Source organism: Populus alba, chromosome 16 (assembly GCF_005239225.2).
Source record: "Populus alba chromosome 16, ASM523922v2, whole genome shotgun sequence".
NCBI classification, from domain to species: domain Eukaryota; kingdom Viridiplantae; phylum Streptophyta; class Magnoliopsida; order Malpighiales; family Salicaceae; genus Populus; species Populus alba.
The window spans coordinates 694,658-721,963 of NC_133299.1; the positions used below are offsets into that span (position 1 = coordinate 694,658).

General features: G+C 32.6%; 3 protein-coding genes across 4 annotated transcripts in view; all 3 read right to left on the reverse strand.

Moving 5' to 3' along the window:
• Nucleotides 1–885: 885 nt before the first annotated feature.
• On the reverse strand, nt 886–4,837 carry LOC118049590 (inositol monophosphatase 3-like). Of its 2 annotated transcripts, XM_035059628.2 has the most exons (12): nt 4,681–4,837; nt 4,504–4,559; nt 4,372–4,418; nt 3,596–3,680; nt 3,358–3,461; nt 3,166–3,250; nt 2,652–2,706; nt 2,504–2,547; nt 1,845–1,913; nt 1,656–1,756; nt 1,527–1,583; nt 886–1,262 (listed from the first exon to the last, which is right to left on the reverse strand). In XM_035059628.2, the coding sequence occupies exons 1-12, from the start codon at nt 4,691–4,693 to the stop codon at nt 1,166–1,168; spliced, it is 813 nt and encodes a 270-aa protein (XP_034915519.1). In that variant the 5' UTR covers nt 4,694–4,837; the 3' UTR covers nt 886–1,165. The 2 variants fall into 2 exon arrangements, with proteins under 2 accessions (XP_034915519.1, XP_034915518.1); XM_035059627.2 differs by lacking the exon at nt 3,596–3,680 and having other exon boundaries at nt 4,368–4,418; nt 4,681–4,836.
• Nucleotides 4,838–7,578: 2,741 nt separating this feature from the next.
• Nucleotides 7,579–9,788, reverse strand: LOC118049592 (putative MO25-like protein At4g17270). Its single transcript, XM_035059629.2, has 4 exons — nt 9,219–9,788; nt 8,823–8,882; nt 7,970–8,038; nt 7,579–7,808 (listed from the first exon to the last, which is right to left on the reverse strand). Exons 1-4 carry the CDS (start codon nt 9,339–9,341, stop codon nt 7,689–7,691), a joined length of 372 nt encoding a protein of 123 aa, XP_034915520.1. The 5' UTR covers nt 9,342–9,788; the 3' UTR covers nt 7,579–7,688.
• A 1,431-nt stretch (nt 9,789–11,219) lies between these two features.
• Nucleotides 11,220–27,306, reverse strand: part of LOC118049597 (probable LRR receptor-like serine/threonine-protein kinase At1g53430) — a 90,940-nt gene continuing 74,853 nt past the window's right edge. The window contains exon 10 of the mRNA XM_073405363.1: nt 11,220–11,777. Within this exon, the coding sequence (XP_073261464.1) occupies nt 11,499–11,777 (279 nt within the window). The 3' untranslated portion in view covers nt 11,220–11,498. The remainder of the gene's footprint in view (nt 11,778–27,306) is intronic.

Sequence of the window (27,306 nt, forward strand, 5' to 3'; positions counted from 1 at the left end):
TACTAGTAACCAAAATATTAGGTGGTGACTCACATTTCATTTTCCACCGATAAACGACAAGAGTTTCTTATCTTCCTATATTTGCCATATAGATAGATATTATATTTAGATTTGAAGTGGAATAATTTTTACCGCGACGCCGCACACGTGCGACAGTCTACATTAGTGAATCCACTAGATAAACATACCAAACTTAATCATGAAAAAAATATATTTTAATCATCTAATCAAATATATTTTTTTATAGTTTATTTTATTCTATTTTTTTTATGTTTCTTGTTATATGATTATATAAATCTTGCTTGAGTTGAGTATAACATATATTTCAAATTATTAAATAATAATATCCTTTTCTATTATAAATTTCGTTAATTAGCATTTAATGTTCGCAGAACATATTTGGTTTGATAATAACAAAAAAAAAAAGATTTATTCATCCACTTACTTTATTCAAAAGAAACTTAGCTTCTTGGTTTTGATGCGTATTTAACAGTTTTTTAATTTTATTAAAATTGTTTTTTCTAATATATAAATAGCATATAATAGTTGTGATACTTTTTATTGGAAAAATATTGAGTAATAAAAATTAGAATTAAAATTAATTGAAACTTTTTGTGCAAAATACTGTATTTCAGTGTGTTGTCTTTCTTGTTTCTTGTTTCCGCCTGCATCATGAACCTTTCAAATAATTCATAAATTCAATCAAGAATTCCCTGTCTGCATTTTGCTGCAGTCAGCTGTGGTCACTTTTTGCCAATTCTGGCTGCAGAGAACTTTGCAGCTACGACGAAAGATGCAAAATTCTTTTTGGAATTCAGTTCTGTTTAGAGAAGAATCAAGCTAATAGGTTCAGGTATCACTGGGAGAGACAGAAAGCAGCAGCTATGGTTCAACAAGGCATGATCCTTGCTCAATGAGAAGTGTAGAAAAACTGGTATATAAACCACACAATCTGTGTAACATGGTGGTCTGCATGATCAACAATGGTAGTTGTCTTCTCAATTAGAGTATACATATAAGTAGGCATTGTTTAAAAACCACAACAAATTGGAAGACTCATTATTGATGCTGCCACTCTCTCAGTTAAAGATGTTTCTTTAAGCCTTAACGACGATATCGACTGAGCTCATCTGATTGCTATAAGAACAAAGGATATTGAATTGTCTCATTCTGATTGCTGCAAAACCTCAACAAATGCTTCCTTCAAAAGCGGGTTTGAAGCTGCGACTCTTTGAGTAGTGATGTCAAAATCTTTACCAGATCTGTAGCCGAAAGAGCAACCATCAAAATATCAGAACACGCATTATATTCTGGACAAAATGTGAGCATATGCTTATGTTCTTAATATCTTTGACCTATTGCTTGCCCGGATGACAGAGTTGAGGATGTCACAAGACGACGATTAAATCATGTTGACATTCGATAAACACTGTCTTTCATGTCCATGCATGGGACTATCCTCTCTATATCCCACACTACCCCCACCTAAGTTGTGGAAGGGATGAAATATAAATAGCATCACTTACGGGTCATAAACGATTCCTCCAGCTTCTTTGACAATCACAGCACCACCTGCCACATCCCTGAGTTCAAGAGTAGATTATATCAATCATGCGTCCAGATGAACTTTTCTTGCGTCAATCACAAATACGTACCACGGGCCTCCATATCCGGTTTCATAAAACAAATCAATCCTTCCACATGCAACTCCGCAAAGATTCAATGCACAGGAGCCAGTCATCCTAAGGGATCTCACCTGATAACAAGATAATCAGATATGAATTTTAAGAAAACCAACACATTTTACCAAAGCACATAGCTTCCACAGCATGTTCTGGTCTCACCTTGAAAAGTAAGTTGTTAATTCTGTTCGTTGTGGCATCCACAGTAGACTTGTCACGTTTTGTTCCAGCCTGCTCTTAGAAGAATTTAGTTTGGTCAGTTCCTAACATGATTCCTTATGAAACATAAAGGAGTGGACTTGAAGTAGAAAGGAGTTTTAACCAGATTCCACACAGAGCATAACAGGGGTGAACTTAAAGCACTCCTTTTGCAGGGTATTTGCAAGTGCAACATGGTAAAAACTAAATACATTCACAACGCATAGATCTGCATTTCAAATACAGGGAGTTGGATTTCTAGAGTCTACGGACAATATTTTAATATAAACGAGAAGGGTTAGCATGCCAGAAAAATCAATCCAGGGTTAAAACAAGCTACCCTTACTCAGCACTTAACATTTCTGACACTATCTGGAGTTAAGACTGAAATTGATTGTGCCCAAGGCAATTTTAACACCCTTCAAACCGATCCAATAAGAAACCAATTGGAGATGTACAGTTAGAAGGATAGAATTGTACCAAAAAAATATGAGACAGTAGGGCACCAATTCATCTCAGGTTTCAAAACTGATTCCCGGTTATATTTCAGTTTAAGCTATCTAAACTGAAAAGCATCTCAGTTTGCAAGTTTGGGCAGACAAAAATGATGCTGAAAAGCATACCTCTGTTGCAAGAAGAGATTTCACAAGCTCACTTTGAGATGATACTGCAATCGAAACACAAGTACATAGCTGCTTAAGTTTCATGGAAAGATTAGCATGCAAAAGTATCAAAATATGGAAACTGACAATAGTGAACTCAGAGACACACCTTTTATGGGTTTTCCATTCAGAAATGCACCTTTTCCATGGACGCCTGTAAAAAGCTGCATTTATAAATCCAAAATCTTTTAGCAAATTACTGGATCACATTTCAAATTCTATAAAATTTTGACAGAACATTAACTTCGATGTTAAATGGGACACTATACGACCACATATCTGAAGTGAAAGCAAGAAGTGTTCAAGAAGGCAGACAAAAGTTTGATGGACTAACTGTTTAGATATAGCTTGATACTCGTTTCCCGATATTTAAATACTGGCAGACTCAACATCATAAAGCAGACATTTATCTGAGTAGAGGACCATGAAGCTGAAAACTAGTGGTCACTGGTCAGTGTTCATTTTGTGAGGAAAGATGCACTAACATCCAGCATACATGTAGAAGATCACCAGGCTATATGAAAGGAGGTAAACTGTGCATGTTCTACATAAAATTTTAATCATTTAAAGTTCAAAGTAATACCTGGCCACCTAAAACTAACATGCAATATATAAAATCTCACCTCTTCCATTATTGGGTTGTAAACAACACCTACTGTAGGAACTTTTCCAATTGTAAGACCGATAGAAATGCACACAAAGGGGAACCTACATCCAAACATGTTGCGACAAATTAAAGTGATGTTACATGTATAAAAACAAGAGGAAATTGCCTTCACTAAACAATGTTAAAAAAAAAAAAATATTGCATTTACCCATGGACAAAGTTGGTTGTTCCATCAAGAGGATCAACTATCCATGTCGGTTCATCAGTCAGTTCCGTAATACCACAGGCAGCAGTAGTTTCTTCCCCAATGAACTAAGAAAACCAGCAAAAGAGAACTTTCAAGAGAAAAACAGAGGCACTTTTTAGGAGACAATATTCCCCGTACAGATCAATAATGCTCAAATTCATCACCTACAAAGTAGAAAATACTAAAGTAAGTTGTTAACCTTATGTGAGGGGTGCTGCAGTTTGAGATAATTAAAAATAAGATCCTCACAAGCCTTGTCAGTCTCAGTAACTAAATCCACTTGCAATTGAGAAATAAAATAAACAATTGTCAGTAATTACACGCATATAGTGAAGTATGTTTAGCCACAGCACTTTTATCCGGGCTAAATTAACACAAATGGGTTGGCAACTTCTAATTTTTTAATTTTCTTCTCTGCTCCACAGTTATGATGATACAGTCCAATTAACAAAGGAAATATGCTAGCATTACAAAATAGCAAAAGCACTTTCAATTTTTTTACAAACTCGATGACCTCAGCCTCAGCGTGAAGATAAAAACTTTGTTTCCCAGCAGCTTTACAAACAAGGATTTTAGCACCTCATGCACGATGAATTCAATTACCGTTAGCTTTACAGACGTTGATGCTAAATTCAATTCCCAGTTTTGTTACAAAACAAGATCACCTCAATGCCAAGATTAAAACTTTATTTCCATTAGCTTTACAAACTGGGATCTTAAAGTTCCCCCTTGCATTATAAATTCAATTTGCAATCAGATATAATCAATCACTGATCTGAATTCAAGATTATTTAGCAGCATTTGATCAACAATTCTCCTTTCTTTAGGGGAAAAAAATTGCTAAGCACTACACAGACTCTACATTCAAGATCACATGAAGCAACAAGAATGTCCAAGATACGACTACCCTGATTAACGACCAACAAGAAAAAGAGATACAAAAAGAACCCAAGAAAAGCAAAGATGGGTACCAGTCCTTTATGCTCCACATGCTTGGTCTGGTAGAATCCTTCACGGATTATCTACAAAGCACACAAGAAATGGAAAATGAGACTAAATTTGAGACCCCTAAAAAAGGAAAAACAAAATCTAAAATTTATATCTCACCTCTCCAGCTCTCTTTGCTGCCTCAACAGCAGTCTGCAAGAACTCTGAAAGAGAATCTAAAACATCCCAAATAAAAAACAAAATGCAAAAATCATCAAGATCCCATACTGAAAATGAACCAAGAAATCAAAAACAAAACAAGAAAGAATGCAATAAAAAAACTTGATGGGGTCCTACCATTCTGTGCCATGTTTTAAAATTTGTATGTAGAAAGAAGAGAGTGACAGAGTGAAGTAGATTGTGGTGGAGGTGATGGTGATGAAAGGCTCTGTGTCTCTGAGTTTTTTTACGTCTAAAAGGAAGTAGCAGGCAAACCACAAAATGGACCGTTTGATTTCTGTTTTTCTCTCTCTTTATACATATATATGCTAAAGAATCTGCCTTTTCACCCAGTCTGTGTACGTTTTGCATCAAATTCCTGGTGAAAAAGGAAGTCCTTTAATGGTGCCTTTTGAGTCCTTTTAACCCTTTTTTATGGCTACTCTTCCCCTACGTCATATTGTTACTCTTGAGTTTTCCTAAGAAATTAAGAAAATATTAACATGAGAAAATATTAACATCCAAATGATGGGGAAAGAGATTTGTTCAATTTTGAATGATGGAGGGCATCATTGGTGAGCCTAGGAAGATAGGGACCAAATTGAAACCTCCCTAATAACTGGGGGTATAGTTGTAGTACATATGGAGAGGGAGACCTAAATGGCTTCAAGTAGGTTACCATGGGGAATGAACATACGGTGTGTTGTAACCCAATTTTGGATTCACCAAGTTTTTCTTAAATATTATTTTATTTCTATTATTATTTATAAAAATCCAAAAAAATAAAAAAGGTTTAAAATTCAAAAAAAATATTTTTTTCTCGAGTCAACCGTATCTTTCCATCAAAACCGAGTTCACCGGGTCGATACGGGTCAAACCATGTCGACCAGGGTAAAAAATGAGTTTTCGGGCTGTTTCGGGTCAAAACCATCATTTTCGGCCAAGACCGAGTTCACTGGGTCGATACGGGTCTAACCATGTCGACCGGGATAAAAAATGAGTTTCAGGTCATTTTGGGTCAAAACTGTTATTTTGTGGTCAAAACCCGGTTCATCGGGTTGATACCCATTGAAAGTTTTTTTTTAATGTTTCGACATAATTTTCGGTAATTAAAATTGATTTTTAGCGGTTGAGTCGGGCTTTTTCTAATACTGATTTGAGTTTTTAATTTTATCTATGTAAATATTTATTATTATATATAATAAAACAAAAAACTTTTTTGTCATATTAGGTAATGTTAGGCAAGTACTTTTTCTTTTTTTTCTTACAATTAGGTAAATTTAGGCAGAAATCAATTCTTATATTACTGTTCACTGCCTATAAATAGGCAGTGAGCATCGCCAGAAAGAGGGAGAGAAAAAAAAAAAAAAAAAAAAAAAAAAAGGAGGGGAACGGGAAAACAAAGCCAGAGAAGAAGAGAAAGAATGGTTACTGTGCATATTTTTTGAGTTTTTTCTTCACAGGAGTAGGATATTGTTTTCTTAAAAAAACAATTTAAAAAATACCAAATATATCCCAACTCATCTCAGCCATTGAAATAATCCAAGACTTAATCCCGTTAAGCCACGTCATCCGGTGTACCGAGATTTCGGTACACCGCGTCACACCGGATCTAAACCCAGACTCATCCAGACCGTGCGATCAACCTCAGATCTAGCCAATCACAGCCATCCGATCATTCCATCAGAGATCCAACGGCGCACAGTGTTCAGTGGTACCGGTATACCATGCACGCGTTCACACCGTAGCCTAATCTCGGACTCTCTCTCTCCTCTCGCCGGCGACGCCCTCTCTCTCATCCGATCTCCACTTTCCGGCCGCCTCCAGCCTCCGAACCACCGCAGAAAGGTTGATCCACTGGTTTAAAAGCAAAACCCCGGCGTTTGTAACAGTTTTCGCCGCCTCATCTGGCCGGAAAAAGGCCGCGATCCTCGCCGGCCACCGAAGCTTCAAGTCGCTGATTCTCCCTCGTCAGCCATCAACGGACGTCGAGACCACCACCATCAGAATCCTCTCCCTCAGATCTACCAGGATCGAGGATTCGTTTCCCAGAAAGCTCGCCGGGAAACTTCGCCAGTGCCAACAGTAGCCGCGCGTGAGCCATACGCGCCGCCAGTGGCATTTTCGTAAATTCTTGAAAAATCCGAGGGTATTTCAGTCTTTTACATATACAGGGGTACTCAGGTAATTTTTGTTGAATTCCTAACATTTTATTTTATGTAAATATTTGTAAATTTTGATTGCATGTTGTAAAATAAAATAAATAAAACAAAAAAACAAGTATAAAAAGAATAACGACGTGGGTCCAACGCCCATCCCATCATGTTATTGTTTGTGGGTCCAAAGCCCAATTTTCAAATATAGTTATACCCATATCTCAACAATATCAAAATATTTGTTTTTATAAACAAATATTGTTTGTGGACACGTCTCTTTTTATAGAAAAGGACCGATGTCAAATAAAAACTTTAAAAAACCAAACAAATATGGATTATGTCCATAATTTTGTTTTTTTGGTAACTCGGACGTAAATCTCCTTTTTAGGGTTAAACGTCGATATCTTAGACGAGTCTCCTATTTTTAGGGACTGATGTCATTTTTAACGTGTCTCCTAATTTTAAGGACCGACGTTAACTATTTTATAAACAAAACAAAAATTACAAATAAGCTCAAAATATAATAGCATTTGAATCAAATATAAAAACACACAAGTAAGGGTAACCTTTCTTTTGAAAGGATGTTTTAAGGGTGGTGTCTACCTTCCCTTAATCATAACTAACCCAGTACCTGAATCTCTGGGACCAGTGTCTAATTTGGGATTTCTAGTTCCCTCAAATTACTAGATGGCGACTCCAATAAAATCTATTTCCCCCAATAATAAAACAATCTTTTTTTGTTAAATAAACAAAAAGAGCGGAGTCGTCGCCCGACGTCGTGTATCGACACGGTGAAGCTGAATAATGACGGCTTCCAATAGAGGACATGGTTCACAAAAACATGGACATGCTCTCTAACAGGGTTCCTAAAAGCCGAGTATTGGATTGAACTCGATTCTTGTCTCTTTATTTCTCTCTTCCTTTCAATACATGTAATTTTACCACAGATCGATGGATACTGATATTGTCATCAGGTTTGGGCTATGAGAGCTACAATTTATGTAAAATGATTACAATAAACAACCAAGCTCTTTCATGACTACTCTCTAGGCTCACATATCGTGCCATCCCAACTGCATTAGAACGATCCAATAATATATCTCCCAACAGCTGTCACAATTAAAGAAGCCTTTTTAATAAATAGTACAATTATCAATGACAATAACAAAGCACATTTTAATGAAAGCATTTTCCTAGGTTCAGATGCCTAGAGAATTGCTTCATTGAATGTTCTAATGATATATGAGCGGGATATAATTAAGTTTCCCTACCTTGACAGCTTGTCGTCTTGTAATGTAATTGGTGGATTCTAGCAGCTTCGAATTAAATTCAGCAAAAAACTGAAGTCCATACAAAGTTAGACAATGTCAAGCTCTGACCAACATTTAGCAAGCATGGCCACAACAGGAAATAAAGACACATTTAGAATGTTGCAATTCATGTTTTTGTCATAGATATGTAGCTACCAACATGCAGTTTAAAAAAGCAAAGAAGAATGCTATAAAAATGAGGAGATAAAGCTGCTCAATTCATCAGAGTCGAGTAATAGATTCTACTTTATATGCCCCATCATTGCAGAGCAACAATATTTTGAGATTAATGCATTACCAGAAAAATAAATTTGCAAACCGTCTTTCTCTAATCTCACCAAAGGTTTTCCGGCTAAGACTTTTGTTGGCCTTCAAATTCTTTGAAAAAACTATAGAGGATCAGGCATGCCCCATTATACAGTGTCAGTGCGTGCATAACTGAGGCAATATCTGTATCTATAGGTATATAGGATTTGAATTTGGGTGTTCAAAAAAAACCATTAGAGCTTAAAACCTTTACATTGCTTTTATAGGATTTTGGTTTAGATTCTGCTTTATGTCTCCATCATTGCACAGTCACGATATCGTGTTATTAATGCATCACCAGATAATTAAATCTGCACATCATCTTTCTCTAGTCTCAGCCACAAGTTTTCTCACCAAAATATTCGTCTGCCTACAAATTCTTTAGAAAGAGGATTGGGCATGCCTATCAACCACCTTGTGTGTGTGGGATGACCTAAGGCATGCATAGCAGAAACAAGTATAAACCTGTACAAGTATGCATCTAAACATAAGTGACAGCAGAACTCACCCAATCATAGTTCTTAGAAAGAAATTCAGCTACTGTAGATTTATGTCTTGTCAATAGTTCCTGCAACAAAACAATATAAAAGTCTCAGATTCACACTTCAACTAATAGCAAATACAAGGCCGAAACATAAAAACTTCATAAACATGCAATAAAGACATAAACAGCATATTATAGCATACTCTAATCCAAACCTCAATCAGACATCAAGAATCACCCTAAAAAACGCATTGTTTTCATAAAGATTGAACCTTTCTCATCCAAAGCAAAAAAAGAAAAGCAACCCAGACCCCAAACAATCTCAAATCAATCAAAATCCACCTAATTAAAAGAAAACAACAGAAAAAGAACACAAGCACACATAAAATATATAGAAATGATAAGAAAGAGACTGCCAACCTTCTCTTCTCGTTTTGAATCTGATAAAGAAGCTGAACTCTGATCAGCATAGATTAAAAGATCGCGAGTCTGTCTAACTATATCGACAGGAGTCGTCGGCTTTGACTTGAAAAGTCCCTTCATCCTCTTCGAATCACCCACTAACTGCCCCGATTTCGAACTCAAGAGCACTGGATGTCCCGATTTCGAATTACTCAACAGCCCAGAATGTCCCTTTGTCGCTACTGCCGCTGCCAGCGCCGGTGATTGTGGCGGTGGCAATACTCTCCTCACCACTACCTCCTCCCGGGCTGCTGCTGCTGCGGCAGCTGGTTTTGACACGCAGACTCCTATCTTTCCTCCCTTTATAAACCCCACAAAAACACAAGAAAGCGATTTTGCCTTCTATTTACGAAAAGGGTTCGCGGTTTACTTGATTTCAGCCACCAATTTTGCTTTTGGATTATTGGGTTTTTATGGGATCTTGGTGAAAATGTGTGCTTGATTCGACGGTTATGGTTTTTTGGGCTTTGCATAAACAGATTGCCAGTCGTTACCGTGTCACTAACCGCTAAATACTTACAGTACAGTGCTATTTTTTCTTACGTATTCATTTTCTCTATTATTATTATTACTATAAAAAAAAAATTACAAAAGAGGGGAATTCACTATGACCGTCTCACAAAAGCACTGTTTATTATAGTTTTAAAAATAATATTTTAATAAAAAATCCAAAAAAATAAAATTCATCAACGGTGTGATAGTTAGTTAAACAGGTCAGCTAAAATTTTCAAGATCAGCTGATTTTTTTTTCCCAACTCGAATGGCTCTAGTCATGGATTAGATTAACTGGGTCTAAGTTGATTTATCTGGTAGTCTAGGTTTTAAAACAATATTGTTCATAGTTCTAGATCATGAATTTAATAAATTAATTTAATTATATATATTATTATTTTAATTAAAAAAATAAATTGTCATTTTAAAAAAGATTTTTCAAAGTCAGTTTTTATCTGGCATTTAGGTTAATATTTGACCTGTCAAATTCACTATATTATATTAAATTAACTCTAACATGGTTTTGATTTTAAATTTGAATTAAAATAAAAAGAATTCAAAAACTAAATCATTTCTCCAAATTTAATAATATTATCAGAATATTACTCGTTGCCTAAACATTTTTTTATACATTAATTTTTTTTTTGTTCGGCTAGTAGCATAACGTAATTAACCAGTAATCGATCTAATCCATTTTTAAAAAATTTTAATATTAACAGCTATATGTGCAGGGAATATCATGGGGTAAGTTCAGATTGTAATAAAAAGTACTTGTTCCATTCAAACTTCTTAGGTTTGGAAAGAATCATTGGGAAATTTATTTGTAATTAGTCTTATTCATAAAAGTATCCTAAGACAATATCATTTAGCTTCGACATTGATGCAATATTTATACCAAAAAAGTCTCTTTAGAAATTTAATGTTTATGTATTGTAAATTTATTTGTATTTATTTTTGCTATATAAAAAAGTAAAGTATACCATATCTATCTATGTATCTAAGTTTTTCATAAATAGACAGTACAATACTACTGCTCATCACTTAGATAGATACTAGTTAAACTTGGATTGATTATGGGTTGATCTGAAGTATAATTAATTTAGAATCTGGAACAGTTCAAGTTAAATAAATAAATAAAAAATTTAGTTGATCTCATAAAAAAATTCAATTTGAATGGTTTCAACACCCATCCCTCAATTTTTTTAAATTTGTTTTTAAAAAAATATTGTTTTTATCATATTTAGAAAAAAAACATTTGACAATTGACTTATGATCTTTTTTACTCATAATCTATATCTTATTCTAGTCCACTCTATATCAAGTTTTACAATTATATTAGATTTATTAATTTTTTTAAATTTTATAATGGAATTATTTTGGATCCATATCCAATATAAAAATACGATCTAATATTTAATATTAAAATTGTAGTTGCATAAATCTAATGAGTTTGTAAAGTAGATAATATCATAAAATTATCCTTTATATAGGCTATATATAAAGGATGACAAATGATAATATTATTCAATTCATGAAATTACCGCCTGCCATAACATCACAAATAAACCACAACAGACAAAGCAAACACACATATTTTCTCATGGAGTCTCTCACGCACACATCAATGTTCTCTTGTCACCACCACATAAATAGACCCAACAACACTTATGTTATAGAATATTAATTAATAAAATAAAAAAGAAGAGGCAGGAGGTTTTCATCACCAAACTTAACATTACCTATTGGCTAAGAAATTGGCTCTATTTCCAACACCCTGGAACATGCACCGTACAGTCCTCCAATATTTGTTGATGGAGTATCATCGCTTTCGGAAATCTCATCGATTCTTTTCTCACCTTCAAGTACACTGACGACTTCGGATATTTTAGGCCTTAGAGTGGGAGACAGTTTAACACACTTCATTGCTAACAGCAAAACAGTCAGAGCCTGCTTCCTATCGTAACTGGATGCCAATCTCTTGTCCACCAAGTCAAGGATTCTTCCCTTATCGTACAAAACACCAGCCTGCAATTACAAAGCAAGATTGGCTTAGCTCCGAGTATTAAGAAAATAATCAAGTAAATATTCCTGATTATTTTCTATTCAATAAAAAACAAATCAAGGAATTAAATCATTCTAGGTAATCAAGAAATTATTTCAATCACCCAATTAAAGGATACAATCAACTCTATTTTCTATAATTTATTTATTTTTATTTACTTATGTGTCTTGTTATATAATTATATAAACAACATATGAGTTGAATATAATACATATATCAAATTATTGAATAATAATATCTTTTTTTATTTTAAATTTCTTCTTAGTATTAGAGCGATCTCTAAATATTAGCTTTTGTTTTTTCATAAGTTGAATGTAACACATATATTAAGTTATTTGATGTTGACAGAACATGTTTGGTTTGATAATAACTATGAAAAAAAAAGAAAAACAAAGGATTTATCCTATAAGACCCACTTACTTTATCCAGAAGAAACTCAGCTTCTTGGTTTGGTGTGTAGTCTGCACTAACTTTTCCGCTAACTATTTCGAGTAGGACAATTCCGAAACTGTAAACATCAGCTTTAACAGTTATTGCTTTTCCCATTGAATACTCAGGTGCCATGTAAACTCTGCAATAAGAGATTATTTATTGGTTAGCTCTGAATTAAAAGAATGAAAGTAGTTGTCAATCAATGATCATAATACTTACCGCGACCCTTTTGCTTTGATGGCCATAAATGGATCTTCCTCATCACAAAGCGTTGCCAATCCAAAGTCAGACAACTTGGCCGTAAGAGAGTTATCAAGCAAAATATTACTAGGCTTTATGTTTCCATGAACAATCTTGAACCTTTTCTCTTCATGTAAATACTTCAAACCTCTCGCTATTCCCAGACAGATACCAAATCTAGCTTTCCAATCAAGTTTTGTCGTGGAATTTGGTTCTACAAATCAAGGTTATTGATATTAAGTTATTGATATTTGCAAGTACACTATCCTTGTACTAACAGAAGATTCAAATATACAATTAGAAGCTCTCACAAACATTAAGTAGCGGAATTCTATTACTACTGTACGTGTTTTAGTTCTCAACAATTGTATGAATTTCACAAGGCAATGCATTAGGTGAAAATTAAGATAAAACTTGAGAACCGAAAGAGATGGTAGTATTACCAAACAACGCATGGTGAAGGGAGCCTTTATGCATATAGTCATATACTAGCAGATGCAGGTCTTTAATAGAATAGCCATCCAACAACTGAACAAGATTCTCATGATGCAAAGATTTCATGTTGAAGATTTCCCTTTGTAATTCATCTTTTCCTTGTTGCTTTGATTGAGGAGAAATCTTCTTCACTGCTAATTTTATCTCGTTCGGCAATTCAGCCTGTATACACGTGAAATCAATTTACCAGAACTCTGAAAGAAAAAAGTGCATGTTGAGGAACAAATGTTTCAGAAAAGAAAATCTGACCTTGTATACTATTCCAAAGCGTCCCCTTCCAATCTCCATTTTGGGGCTAAATTTTCGAGTAGCATCGATTATTTGTTTGAGGGTGAAATATATTCCATCTCTTTTTACCTCAATAGTTATTTCTATTTGAAGAAAACATCAAAGTAAGAATTCTTAAGGTAGTGTATGGTGCATAATGATTTTAAATTAGCATGGAGAGGTACCATCCAACTCGCTTTTCCACAGCCATTTTAGCATGAAGGCCATTTTCCACATGAAAGCCAGCAGAAGTAGAGAAGCAAATACTGAACCTGCAGTAATCCCTGCAATTTGTGAAGGAGATAGTTTCTTGCCGCCAACTTTGAAGTCTGAATACAAATAGTGGAAGACAACAAGAAAAAATTATTTATCCAGATAAAGTGTAATAGAAATCTTTGCTCAACAAAATTAAGAGAATGCAATTCTTTACTTGCAGTTACGGAAATGCCTGCCACAAGGGGTCCATTTAGAGACAGTGCAGCAGGTGGATAGGAAAAACCTGGCACCCTGAAAGATCCTTTTCCAGCCCAGAAAAAATGGATAGTCAAACGATGATCATCTCCTATATATGCCGTAAAATTTTGAGTCTTATTTGTGACACTGGCGTTTTCTTTAATGTTGAAGTCTTTTAGTTCTCTCTTCCCCTATATCAAAAATGGATGTGATGTTGAACGATGGAAATTTTTGAAATATAGTTGCAGAAAAATGGATGTGATGTTACCTGTATATATACATCAAAAACACGTTTCCCTAAATTCGAGTAATCTTTATCATTTTGGTAAACAGTTTCAGCGAAGTAAAGCTTCACGGTGTAATTTCCTTTAAATAAACAGAAGCCGTAATATGTCAGAGAAAGAGGGCAGAGGCGAGTTGAGTTGTACAACTGTGTCGCAGCAGAATCACAAATTACTCCACAATCCACGTTTTTTATGTAATCACGGTTTGAATCATAAGTCTCCGATCCGAAGTCTCCAGAACAAGAATAAGCCCAATTTTTACTTGGAGCTGAATAATAATTTGATGTTGAAGCGTCTGCTTCAAACACTTTCCCATCAACAACTGTCTCTCCTCCTCCACAATTTATATATAAGGAATCGTCTGCAAAATATGATAATCAGTACAGAAAATCTGTCCTGCGCAAAATTAATTAGAGCTTCTCAATAGAGCTTACACTTTCGTTTTCGCCGACATTTATCTGTCAAATTACGTATAGAAATCCTAGAAATAGCAAACAAAATTTGTAAGAAATAGCTCAGGATTATTTGTTCTAAATTAATTGCACCATATGGAGGATATTACCATACCTGTTTGGTTCACTGCTTGAGTAGGAACACCATATATGCAAGCAGTTGGTGCACATGATACAAAATGATCAGAAGTTGGAATTTCATAGACAACAATATTCTTGCAAGTGAAAAAAAAGGAGGAAGAAAATGAAGTTGCCGTTATTACATGTTCAGCTTTCCTTCTCCTTTCTTCGGATCATCACGTGGAATTTCAAAATTATTATATGACAAGTCCCTGCAACATTATTGTTTACATATCAAGATTTTATTGAGGCAATCTACAAAAGGGAAAACAAACCATCTGAGCAAAGAGCACAAAGCCATAACATACGCCTCGTGCTCAATGGTATGAGGAAGCCAGGCAGGTACTGTGCCATCAAGCATATTTCTTGTGAGAAACCTAAACAAAACAAATCAATATGAAAACCATCACATGTTTTTTAATAGAGTGTCAAAACGAACTTATTATAAGATGGATTGATCGAGTTCAAGAAATCTCTTTTGCATACATCTTAGTTAAATTAAGGTTTTTCACGGAATCTGGTATTCCACCCGTTAAGCTGTTAAAGCTCAAGTCTCTGCAGGGTCAAAAAAATGAAAGCAATCGTTATCCTACATATTTGATGATCATTTGACATCTTATTGATAATTGATTCTGTAAAAACATAATCAAAATCATCAACATTTCTATGCATGGCCTAATGGCCCTAAACAATGAGTATTTATAGAGCTGATGAAACAAAATAGCCCTGACAGAACTACAAATCTTTTACAAAAGAGGAAATGAAACTTACAGGTATGTTAACAATGACCAATTACCAATGTACGAGGGGATTTCACCACTTATTGAGCAATTCCTTATCACCCTACACAAACCATTGAAGAAGTTGGTGTTTGGATTTATCCAATGCATCCATATCTTTAAGAGTCACATACATAAATATTGAGAATATCATAGCAGACAAAAAAATAAAAATATAAAACACAACATTGTGACTTCATGATTCTGTTATGCCTACATCCAGGATAAATTTACTATAGTCGTAATTAATATATATTTTTTTAAATTCTCAAACCTGAATCCCAGATACAACTAGTCTTCACAGCATGTAATAGCTCATAAAAAAAACTCAAGATCATATAAAGAAAAATAGGCCTAAAAAAATATTTATGTAAAAGATCGGTCATAATCCAAATTCTATAACAATAACGCTCCTAGACAAATATAATTCTAAGTGTAAATGGTTTTTTATTATTCAATTTGAATTCATGCCATATCTCAAAACATTTTGGCTTTGCCAATTTGAAATTAGAACAAAGGTAATGCATTTGAGTATGCAAATTGCGCAAATACATTGCACATTAAAGAAAAGAAAATTTCAAGTTAGTTATTATGTGATTTTCGAGTGTGAGCTTTAAAGAAAAGCAAAGGAAGGAAAAACTCACAGGTATTTTATTTTCGTCATATTTGCATTTTTTGGGAAAGGAAAACCGGAGCTATTTACATCACTAACCACCCTGGAAGAAAAACCATCCAGAATAAAAACATGCATTTATTTCAACCCGGTTAAATTAAATTATAGAGCACTTACAAGTATCGAAGATTTGACATGTTAAAAAGAAGACCAAGAGGAAGCTCTCCTTCAAAATCATTTCCGGAGAGGGACCTGTGTTTAGTACACAAAAACACAAATTATTGAATGATATTCATCGATCATCGACAGTTTCTCAATCAAATGGTGGGCATTCAGCATTGAGAAATCAGCTCAATCAAGTAATAGTGGTTACATTCAAATGTTTATAATTACAGAAAGTACAAGTAATTTCTTACAGCCTCTTGAGTTCAGTCCAATTCGCAATGAACCTTGGTACTTGACCGGTCAAACGGTTCCCAGCTACGCTACTGCAGCATGAAATAATTAATTAAGGGACCACTACACTAAACAGATTGTTGGTTGAAATAACATGATGAGTTGCACTTACAACTGCGTCAATCCCACAAAGTTGGCGTAATTTCCCGGCAGTTCTCCACTCAAATTGTTGGAGCTCAACCCTCTACAACAACAAATCAAAAGGATTGTAATCCACCCTTTTTCTATTTTATTTCTCCTCTTACTATCTTCCGTGGTTTTACAAGGTGGTATGATATTATTATTCCCAATCTTCCAAGTTTTTGAAACTTACAAATAATTAAGAGATTCCAATCTTCCAAGTTCTGGTGGAAGCTGACCAATGAGTTCATTGAAGCCCAAGTCCCTAATTAAATAAGAGGAGAATGAAAGAGTGAGTGAGTGAGTTTCTATGCATCTGTAGGAGATTAGAGAGGTTGCCCAATTCTTTAGGGATAAGAGCACAAAACTTGCATAAGCAATGGAAAAAGAATTTAATTAACATTATATGATACTGAAAAGACTGTGATTACATGATACTTACAGAATATTAAGGAACGACAAATTCCCTAAAAATCGAGGTATGGAGCCAATGAGGAAGTTACCGGAGAGATCGCTATGCATATGTATTACCATATTAGTTCATTATTGTTAAAAAATAAAAATTCACGTTCTAAAATAAGAATCAGTAATTTAAATTTTAAAAAGACACACTAAGAACTGAAATTAGTTATTAAATATGATCCAAAAGCTAAGCAGCTCTTTGCTTATAACCCTGCAGACAACCCAACAAGTATCAACACAGTTAAGCAATTAGTGAAACAAGGTTTTTTATCCTAATTAAATAAAAAAAAGAGAAACCAAACAGAACTCAGAAGTCAACTTTTGTGACCATTAACATCTTGCCATGAACATTTATAAGTATCAAGACCCCAAACAGCTTGCCTTTTTTTTCATTTCTAACAAAGCTGATTTTACTTGAAAATGTTTCACCAAAAATACTATTAAAAAATCGTAATTATTACACTACAAGTTTAATCTATCAATTGTATATTCAGTAACTTCTTCTTATAATGAAGCAAATTTGAGTTCTTAACTCAAATTTTCACCATTATAAGATAATTATATAGTCCTAAAATAACTTCTCCGAATGAAAATGAAATTTTAACTATTGGGTTTTTGGATCTTATCGATGGAATCTAAGTATTTAATGGAATATAATTTAAAAGAAGTGATTTTAGGGGGAAAATGTTATATATATATATATATATATATATATATATATATATATATATATATATATTCTGACAACGCATGCTGAGACTATATTTTCACAGAAAATATTAATTGTATGCTTTTTTTCTTACCATTATATACTATTTTTTTAAAAGAACAGCAATGGTATAAAATCAACCCCAAATATCCAAGATGTTCTCCTATAATTCATATAAAAATGGATGTTCTTCGATGCCCAAGTCGAACTTTTTGGTTAGTGCCAATTTTTTATAAAGAAATTCTTGATTATGGATAGTTTGCTTTTAACTATATTAGAAATAATAGATTTAGTCTTAATTAAAGCACGAAATCTAAATAGAAAAAAACATAATAATCTATAAAAATTGGACATGGGATGTTTTTGAAAAAAAGTTAATATTAATAAAATACATATAAACACCCACAAGAATAAGAGCACAAAACTTGTATCAGCAATGAAAAAAATTTAATTCACATTATATAATACTGAAAAGACTGTGATTGGATGATACTTACAGATATTCGAGGGACGACAAACTCTCCAAAAATGAAGGAATGGAGCCATTGAGGAAGTTATTGGAGAGATCGCTATGCATATGTATTACCATATAAGTTTATTATTACTCAAAAGATAATATATATATGTATATATATATTGAGACTATATTTTCATAGAAGTTAGTAATCGTATGCTTTTTTTTCTTACCATTATATATTATTTTTTAAAAGAACAGCAATGGTATAAAATCAACCCCAAATATCCAAGATGTTCTCCTACAATTCATATAAAAATGGATGTTCTTCGATGCCCAAGTCGAACTTTTTGGTTAGTGCCAATTTGTTTTAAAAGAAATTCTTGATTATGGATAGTTTGCTTTTAACTATATTAGAAATAATACATTTAGTCTTAATTAAAGCATGACATCTAAATAGAAAAAACATAATAATCTATAAAAATTGGACATGGGATTTTTCTGAAAAAAAGCCAAAATTAATAAAATACCTATAAACACCCACAAGAATAAGAGTACAAAACTTGTATCAGTAATAAAATAAATAAATTTAATTCACATTATATAATACTGAAGAGATTGTGATTGGATGATACTTACATGTATCCAAGAGACGACAAACTTCCCAAAGATAGAGGTATGGAGCCACTGAGAAAGTTATCGGAAAGATCGCTATGCATATGTATTACCATATAAGTTATTTATTACTTGAAAGATAAAAATTCATATCCTAAAATAAGAACCATTAATTTAAATTTTAAGAAGACACACTAAGAACTGAAATTAGTTATTATATATAATAAAAAAAGCTAAGCAGTTTCTTTGCTCATAACAATGTAGTCACCCAAACAAGCCTCAACATGGTTAAGCAATTAAAAAATAAAACTCGGAAGGGGGGAAACATCCACAATAAATTAATGAAAAAAGAAAAAAAGATTACAAACATGAAATGTTGAAAAATCAATACAATTTCTTTACTAGCTCCCTTGTTTTTTAGAAGGCACTTATTTTATTTTTATTTTTTACTATTTCAAACCGACATCTAAATTATACTTGTGATATATCTTTCCTCTTTAATGAAACAGTTGAAAAAACTTACACTCCTATTTAATTTAACATATCTACATTTATTAATATTAAATATTAAATATTAAAAGACTATAAAATTATTTGAGATAATTATATTCGTAAAATTAACATTGATTTTCCTATATTCGTGAATACTTGTCAATTTACAAAATATAAATTTTATTTTTTTAAAAAAATCAACCATCATTAATTTATATGTGTGTACTATATATATGTTACCCAATAGTAGATAATAAAGTATAATACATAGTCTGTTTTAGAAATTGATAACTTATCCATTTAGTCACTTTAGCACTGGAAAATAATAGTAAGAACGTATTTAACGAACATTGGCAACAAAATAAACTGCAGTAGTAGTATATGACCATGGTACTGGATCACTTACAGAGTGGCGAGTGAATGCAAGTTCCCCATGGTGACAGGGATGCTACCATAAAGTTGATTGTTGGACAAATCACTGTTTTGGTAACATGATTGTTATCAATTAATTAGTTGAGCTCAGCATAATATTCGTAAAATTAACATTGATTTTCACTAAATACTTGTCAATTTACAAAATATAAATTTTATTTAAAAAATAAATAAAAATTCAACCATCATTAATTTATATGTGTGTAATATATATATATATATATATATATGGTTACCCAAGAGTAGAGAAAGTATAATACATAGTCTGTTTTAGAAATTGATAACTTATTCATTTAAGCCCTATTTGTTTGCTGGAAAGTAGTTTCTTTTTGAAAAGTGAATTTCAGGGAAAGTGAATTCCGAGAAAGTATTTTTCGATGTTTGGTAGTGTAATGAAAAATAAGTTGGAAAACTCTTTCCAGTGTTTGATTATGTCATGAAAAATGAGCTGGAAAATAAGTTATTAATATTTTATTTTTCTCAAGTTTATTTAAATAATGAGGAACAAATCTTACAAATTAAAAAGTTGAATGAGAATGAAATTGAAAAAAAAATATAATTTCATAAATTACCTCAAATAAAATAAATAATAATCAAAATAATAGAGATCAAATCTAAATTTTTTTTAAAAAAAAAGATGAAGAAATTAAAATAATAATAATCAACATTTCATAAATTATTTCAAATAAAACAATTAACAATCAAAAGAATGAGGACCAAATTTGATAGATAAAAAATTTCAATAAAAAAATGATAAGAAAAAATCAAATAGCAATTATAAAAATAAGGACCAAAGATAATATAAAAATAAAATTTTAAGAGATGAAATTAAAAAATAAATATTTAAAAATAAAATATATATAGCAATCAAAAGTTTGAGGATCAAATTTGATATAATCAGCAAATAATTACATTTCTAAATTTTTCACAACTTCCGGAAAGTGTTTTCCCCCCAAATTTTTCAGGAAAACACTTTCCTGAAAACCAAGCTAAATTTTTCTTTTACTAAAAAGTATTTTCCGTTAACCAACTTTTCTAATGACAAACAAACACTTTCCTGAAAACCAGGTTAAATTGTTTTTGACCGGAAAGTGTTTTCTGTTAACTAACTTTTCTAATAACAAATAAATATAAAAAAATTTAAAAAATAATTTGCTGAAAACTACTTTACAGAAAGAAACATGGCCTTAGTCACTTTGTCACTGAAAAATAATAGTAAGAACGTATTTAACAAACATTGGCAACAAAATAAACTGCAGTAGTAGTATATGACCATGGTACTGGATCACTTACAGATAGGTGAGTGAAGGCAAGCTCCCCATGATGACGTCAGGGATGCTACCATCAAGTTCATTGCTGGACAAATCACTGTTTTGGTAACAGTATTGTTATCAATTAGTTGAGCTCAGCATAATATTCGTAAAATTAACATTGATTTTTATATATTCATGAATACTTGTCAATTCACAGAATATAAATTATCTAGTCCTAAACACTTTATTCTCCGAATGAAAATGAGATCTTAACTATTATTTGATGGAATACAATTTAAAAGAAGTGATTTTAGAGAAAAAAAATGTTAGATATAGTTTCATAGAACTCTTAAAAACAGAAGTTACTAATTGTATGCTTTTTTATTCTTACCATTATATATTATTTTTTAAAAGCACAGCAATGGTATAAAATCAACCCCAAATATCCAAGATGTTCTCCTATAATTCATATAAAAATGGATGTTCTTCGATACCCAAGTCGAACTTTTTGGTTTGTGCCAATTTTAATTATAAATGTAAATATTTTAAAACATTAATATTATTTTTTTAATTATAATTATTATTTATTAATATTTATTCATCATTTGAGTTTTCTATGTATAGTTTGAATGTGTGTGAATGATTGTTTACTTGTTTTAAGATACATTTTCTTCATATGATAAATAAATTTGGGATAGATCTTGAACGTGCTTTTCAATCAATATTATCATGAACGTGGGGATTAGGCCATTTTCAAGCCCAGGTTTAGAATCACTCTCTTAGTTTATATTATAAATTCTCTAACCGTTAAATTATGCAGCCGAACTTTTATCTACGAAATAAAATCTTTTTTAAAACTCAAGTAGCTATGCACAACAAAATTTCGAGTATGCAGCTGGGACTCAATAATTGCATCCCCAAAGGCTATATATATCTAGTCCAAGCTAAATAACCACAGCCCAAAGACCGAATATCCGATGCAGAAGCTAAAAATATCAATTCTAGGGATTCCGAATCGAATTACATAGCAAAACTTAATTTTGTTTTAAATATTGTAGTATATTTAAAATAACGAATATTTTTGGACAAATCAGTGCAACAAAATAAACTGCAGTAGTAGTATATGACCTTGGTACTGGATCACTTACAGAGAGGTGAGTGAAGGCAGGTTCCCCATGGTGACAGGGATGCTACCATCAAGTTCATTGTTGGACAAATCACTGTTTTTAATGTAATAGGATTGTTATCAATTAGTTGAGCTCAGCATACTGATTCGAATGCATGATTATCATCACATTGCATATGATACTCACATTTCTTCTAGGTGAACGAGACTAGCCAAGGCTTCAGCGTCGATTCGTCCGTCTAATTCTTGGTTTGAGAGATCTCTACCTCCCAAAAATGGCGTCAACATAGAAACCAGTGAGTTTTAAAGAGGATGCATTGCCTTACAAAGATAAAAAAAAAAATTGGATGAAGTTGATGAGGAACTTACAGGCCGGTGACGTGACAAACTGAGTTGTTGTGATAACTGCAATTGCAATTGATGCCTTGATAATTATTGTCACAAGGCGAGCTTAGTAGCAAATCCCCCCCTAACGTGGTCATCAAGTCATCCAAAGCCGTTGCTGCCAAACGTTTTAAACAAAGAAACACATATTTTGTTTAGCAAGATTCAAACAGGCCTAGCTACTTCTAGCTAGCTTCAAATCCGAACTAAAAGAAGAAAAAAACTAGTGCTAATTTTATGGATGTGTGAATTGACTCCATATAATTCCATGTTGAAAATCTATCTAGATTTCCTTACCACCTCCCTTGTTTATAAAATCCTCGTAAAAATCACTTCATCCTTAACCAATCACTTCGCTTGATAGTTATAGGAAAAGATGGAGAAGCAGAAAATATCTAAGAACTAAAGCACTACGGAACTCTCTGCCAGGCTGTGGAAGCACTAGAGAGTGCAAATGGAAGAGAGAAATAGCAGTAAGGTTGGTTATTTTTTTATCTGCCACAGCTTCCCAAGTTGAGCAGAGCCTCACACCCAACATTCCATCCTTCCTTCCAGATCAAGTACTGTTCTCTCTTCTTTCTCTCGTTAGCTTGGATCAGTTTCTTGCAAACATGAGTGAGTTTATATTCTTAAGAATTTCACATCGATCTATGGTTAGGATTTACATTCATCCAAAGATGGTTGTTATTCAAAATATGAAAGAGAAGAGGATCTGCTTGGATAGGGATCAGAAGATATTGAAGGAAAAGCTCAAAGTTAACAGATAAACAAATTTTCTTCCTTCTTTTGTATATAGGAGGAAAAGGATATATATGTAGATGGAAAAGTATATCGTGCGTGTGTACCTTCATCTTCAGGCAACGTGGCGTTTCTGTCAGAGGGATTTGTTGATTGGCAGGCTACATAGCCAAATTGACAAAGAAGAAGAACGGCAAGAAAGGAAACAAGCTTAGGAAAGAGCTTAGCCATTACTCTAGCATGCAATGCGCTTCCCACAAGACATACATATTCTTTATATAGATATTGTTTTACCGTTCAAACAGTTATTAACTCTGAATCAATTACCTCACATTACCAAATTGTCCCTGTCCAAACATCAAAATACCCGAGAAAAGTAACTTGCAATATTATGCATGGAGGCTTAACAATTTTGGTTCAAGTAAATTGCAAAATGATTCCAAAGCAGCATCTTTTTAAATTGATTATCTCGTAGTTTTTAAAACGGTGTAAAATTTGCATATTTGAATTCAAATTCAATGTCTGAGATTTGTTTTCATTCATGCATAATTAATGGGTGGTAATTATTCAAATATATAATATATAATATATAATTATGAGTTATTATGCATTATTAATCCAACACTATTTTTGTATCTAGTATTCTCTCCCGAGTAATGTGAGCTTGTGTTTTATGTCTTTTACCTCGCAATTCATAGAAAAAATATCCATCACACTTGAATATATATATATATATATATATATATATATATATATATATATATATATATATATATATATATATATAATGGAGATAATTATATATAAAGCAGCCCATCAATTTAGTGGAGCTGAAAGATAAGACAGAATACAAAGAATCTGAAAAGAAGAAAAACAAACTATTCATGTGCCTCACAACTAACCACCAGTCTTCAATCATGATACCAAAGTTGTCAATTTCATTTCGGTAAATATTTTGTTTTTTCAATTGAAATTGAATGTTTTAGTTTTGGAGTGCCGTTTCAAGGTTGTACTATTCATATATATATATATATTCAACCAACATAATTAAAATTCAAGATAAATTAATTATAGGTTATGCAATACAAACACAATACCAAACAAATATAATTTCAAAATTTAAAATATTTCTAAATAGTCAAGATTAAATAGATCTTTAACTTAAAGTAATTCAACTTAAACAAAATATCAAAATATTATGAAAGTAAAATGTTTTAACAAAAAATATTTTAAATAAAAAGTTAGGTCAATGTTATCAAGTGGCTAATGGAATCTAAAGCATCCCTTGTTTTGCTCAAATTTCTACAAAGTATAAACATGAAAAAAAACAACATGAATATAAACCATATATATTAGTGATAAATTTAATTTTAAAAAATTAATATCATTGTTAATGAAAATAATAATAATAATTTTTAATATTATTATTAATATCATTGCTATTGAAAATAGTAATGAAAAATAGCTTTTTATAATCGGGTGGTTTAATTAATGAAATTGAGTAAGGTTCAATTTGATTCAATGGCTTTTCAAGAGCGGCACAGAACATGTGGAATGAAACTAGAACGTTCGGGCGAAATTTAGCCAAAAAATCCGGAACAAATAGAAATTTAAAATGAGATAAAATTTATTTTATTTTTTAAATTAATATAGAATATTTTAACCATTCCATACACAACGAAATAAAATTGACAACCTTGCATGATACAATAAGCACGCACTTCTTCTACTTTGGACCACAAGTTGTCACTGAGGCTGTACAGAAGCCCACAAAATTGTGGTAAAAAAAAAGGCGATTCTTCGAAGTGGAAGAAGTCCTAAATACAAGAGAGCCATGGATTTATTTCTGAAAATTCAGCAGATTCCAGCAGCTTTCTGAAAATACAGCAGATTCCAGAGGTGTAAAGATCACAACCATGCAACGAAATCACCACTCCCAGCTATACTTGGTTTGCTTCGCACAAAATATGAGAGAAAATCACAGGGACACAGCTTGCTTTTCTGAGATTTACTTTAATTATAGCAATTAAAAGTACCGCAGATATAGTGGTGTAGCCATAATATTTTAAATGAGGGATAAATTACTTATAAATATTCAATATTATATATTATATAGATATGTGTTATATAAAGAAATGCAACTTGTAGGCTACATAGCCTTCATCTGCATGCAACTTTGCTTTACAGGCTACATAGCCAAATTTACGAAGAAGAAAAAGAACGGCAAGAGAGGAAAGAGCTTAGCCATTACTACTTTAGCTTGCAATGCGCTTCCCTTGAGATGACATACATTCTTTATATAGATATTGTTTTACCGTTCAAACAGTTATTAACTCTGAATCAATTACCTCACATTACCAAATTGTCCCTATCCAAATATCAAAATACCCGAGAAAAGTAACTTGCAATATTATGCATGGAGGCCTAACAATTTTGGTTCAAGTAAATTGCAAAATGATTCCAAAGCAGCATCTTTTTAAATTGATTATCTCGTAGTTTTTAAAACGGTGTAAAATTTGCATATTTGAATTCAATTCAATGTCTGAGATTTGAATTCATTCATGCATAATTAATGGGTAGTAATTATTCAAATATATAATATATATAATTATGAGTTATTATGCATCATTAATCCAACACTATTTTTGTATCTATTATCCTCTCCCGAGTAATGTGAGCTTGTGTTTTATGTCTTTTATCTCGCAATTCATAGAAAAATATCCATCACACTTTTTTTTTAATATATATATATATATAATGGAGAGAATTATATATAAAGCAGCCCATCAATTAAGTGGAGCTGAAAGATAAGACAGAATACAAAGAATCTGAAAAGAAGAAAAACAAACTATTTATGTGCCTCACAACTAACCCCCAGTCTTCACTCATCATACAATAAGCACACTTTGGACCACAAGTTGTCACTGAGGCTGTACAGAAGCCCTCAAAATTGTTTGACTTTGTATGGATCATGGATCAGTGGTCAACGACGGAACGAAGAAGTCAAGAAGGTTCCTCGAAGCTATTCTTCTCCCTCCCGCCAGGGCCTATCCTAGTAGGGCCCCCTTTCGTGGAATAGCAGCTACCACTACCAATCAACCAGAAGAAAATTCAGCAGATTCCAGCAGCTTTCTGAAAATACAGAGTTCCTGCCCATGAGTTGCAACGAAATCACCACTCCCAGCTATACTTGGTTTGCTTCACTCAAAATATGAGAGAAAATCACAGGACACAGCTTGCTTTTCTGAGATTTACTTTAAATATAGCAATTAAAAGTACCGTAGATATTTGTTTAAGGAATATTGTGCTCCAATCTTAGTTTATGAAAGCTACAAACAATAATGAATGGGTATCAGCATACAAAACCTTTTATCTTATTTAATTTATCCCTGTATATATATACCCGATTTGTACAAACTCAAGCATATAAACCATAAAATAAAATAAAAACATATCCAAAATAAGTTCACATCTTAAATAGGTTTAATTTAGAAGGACTAAATTAAGTAAATTATGGTTCATAAATCCTATTTTGACGCAAACCAATCTTAATTCCAATAAAGCCCATTTAAATGGTAGAGTTTTCACATAATTTTACTAAGATCTCTACTATTAATCCCTACCATTTCTAAATCAAAGATGGAATACAAGAGTCATATGCTGCGAAAAGAAAAGAAAAAAAAAATCAAGAAAAAGAGAGCTTGTCTTGATAATTATTGTCGCACCCCAAAACAATCCTCGCGCGGCATCGGCTGGCGATTTTTCATTCTGTTTAGCTGATTTGGTTCTTTGGAGTCGCCACCTAGTAATTCATTGGGGGCTACTAGGAAACCTAATGTACTGGTCTTGTCAGAGATCGCGGGTAAGGGACTGGTTGTGGTTAGGGAAAGTATTAGCATCCCTAACGCACCCTACCTGAGATAAGCTGCTTTGTGGACTTGATGTGCTAAAGAAGTTTTAAAAAATTTTGTTCTCTCATCGAATTTTAGAAAATACAACTTACATGTAAGTTCTTGATTCTTTATCCGTGATTAAATTGAAATATTAAATTCTTCTTTATTCTGGCAATTTTATCATAAAAAAAAAACATACACACTACATTCACTTTCAAGCTTC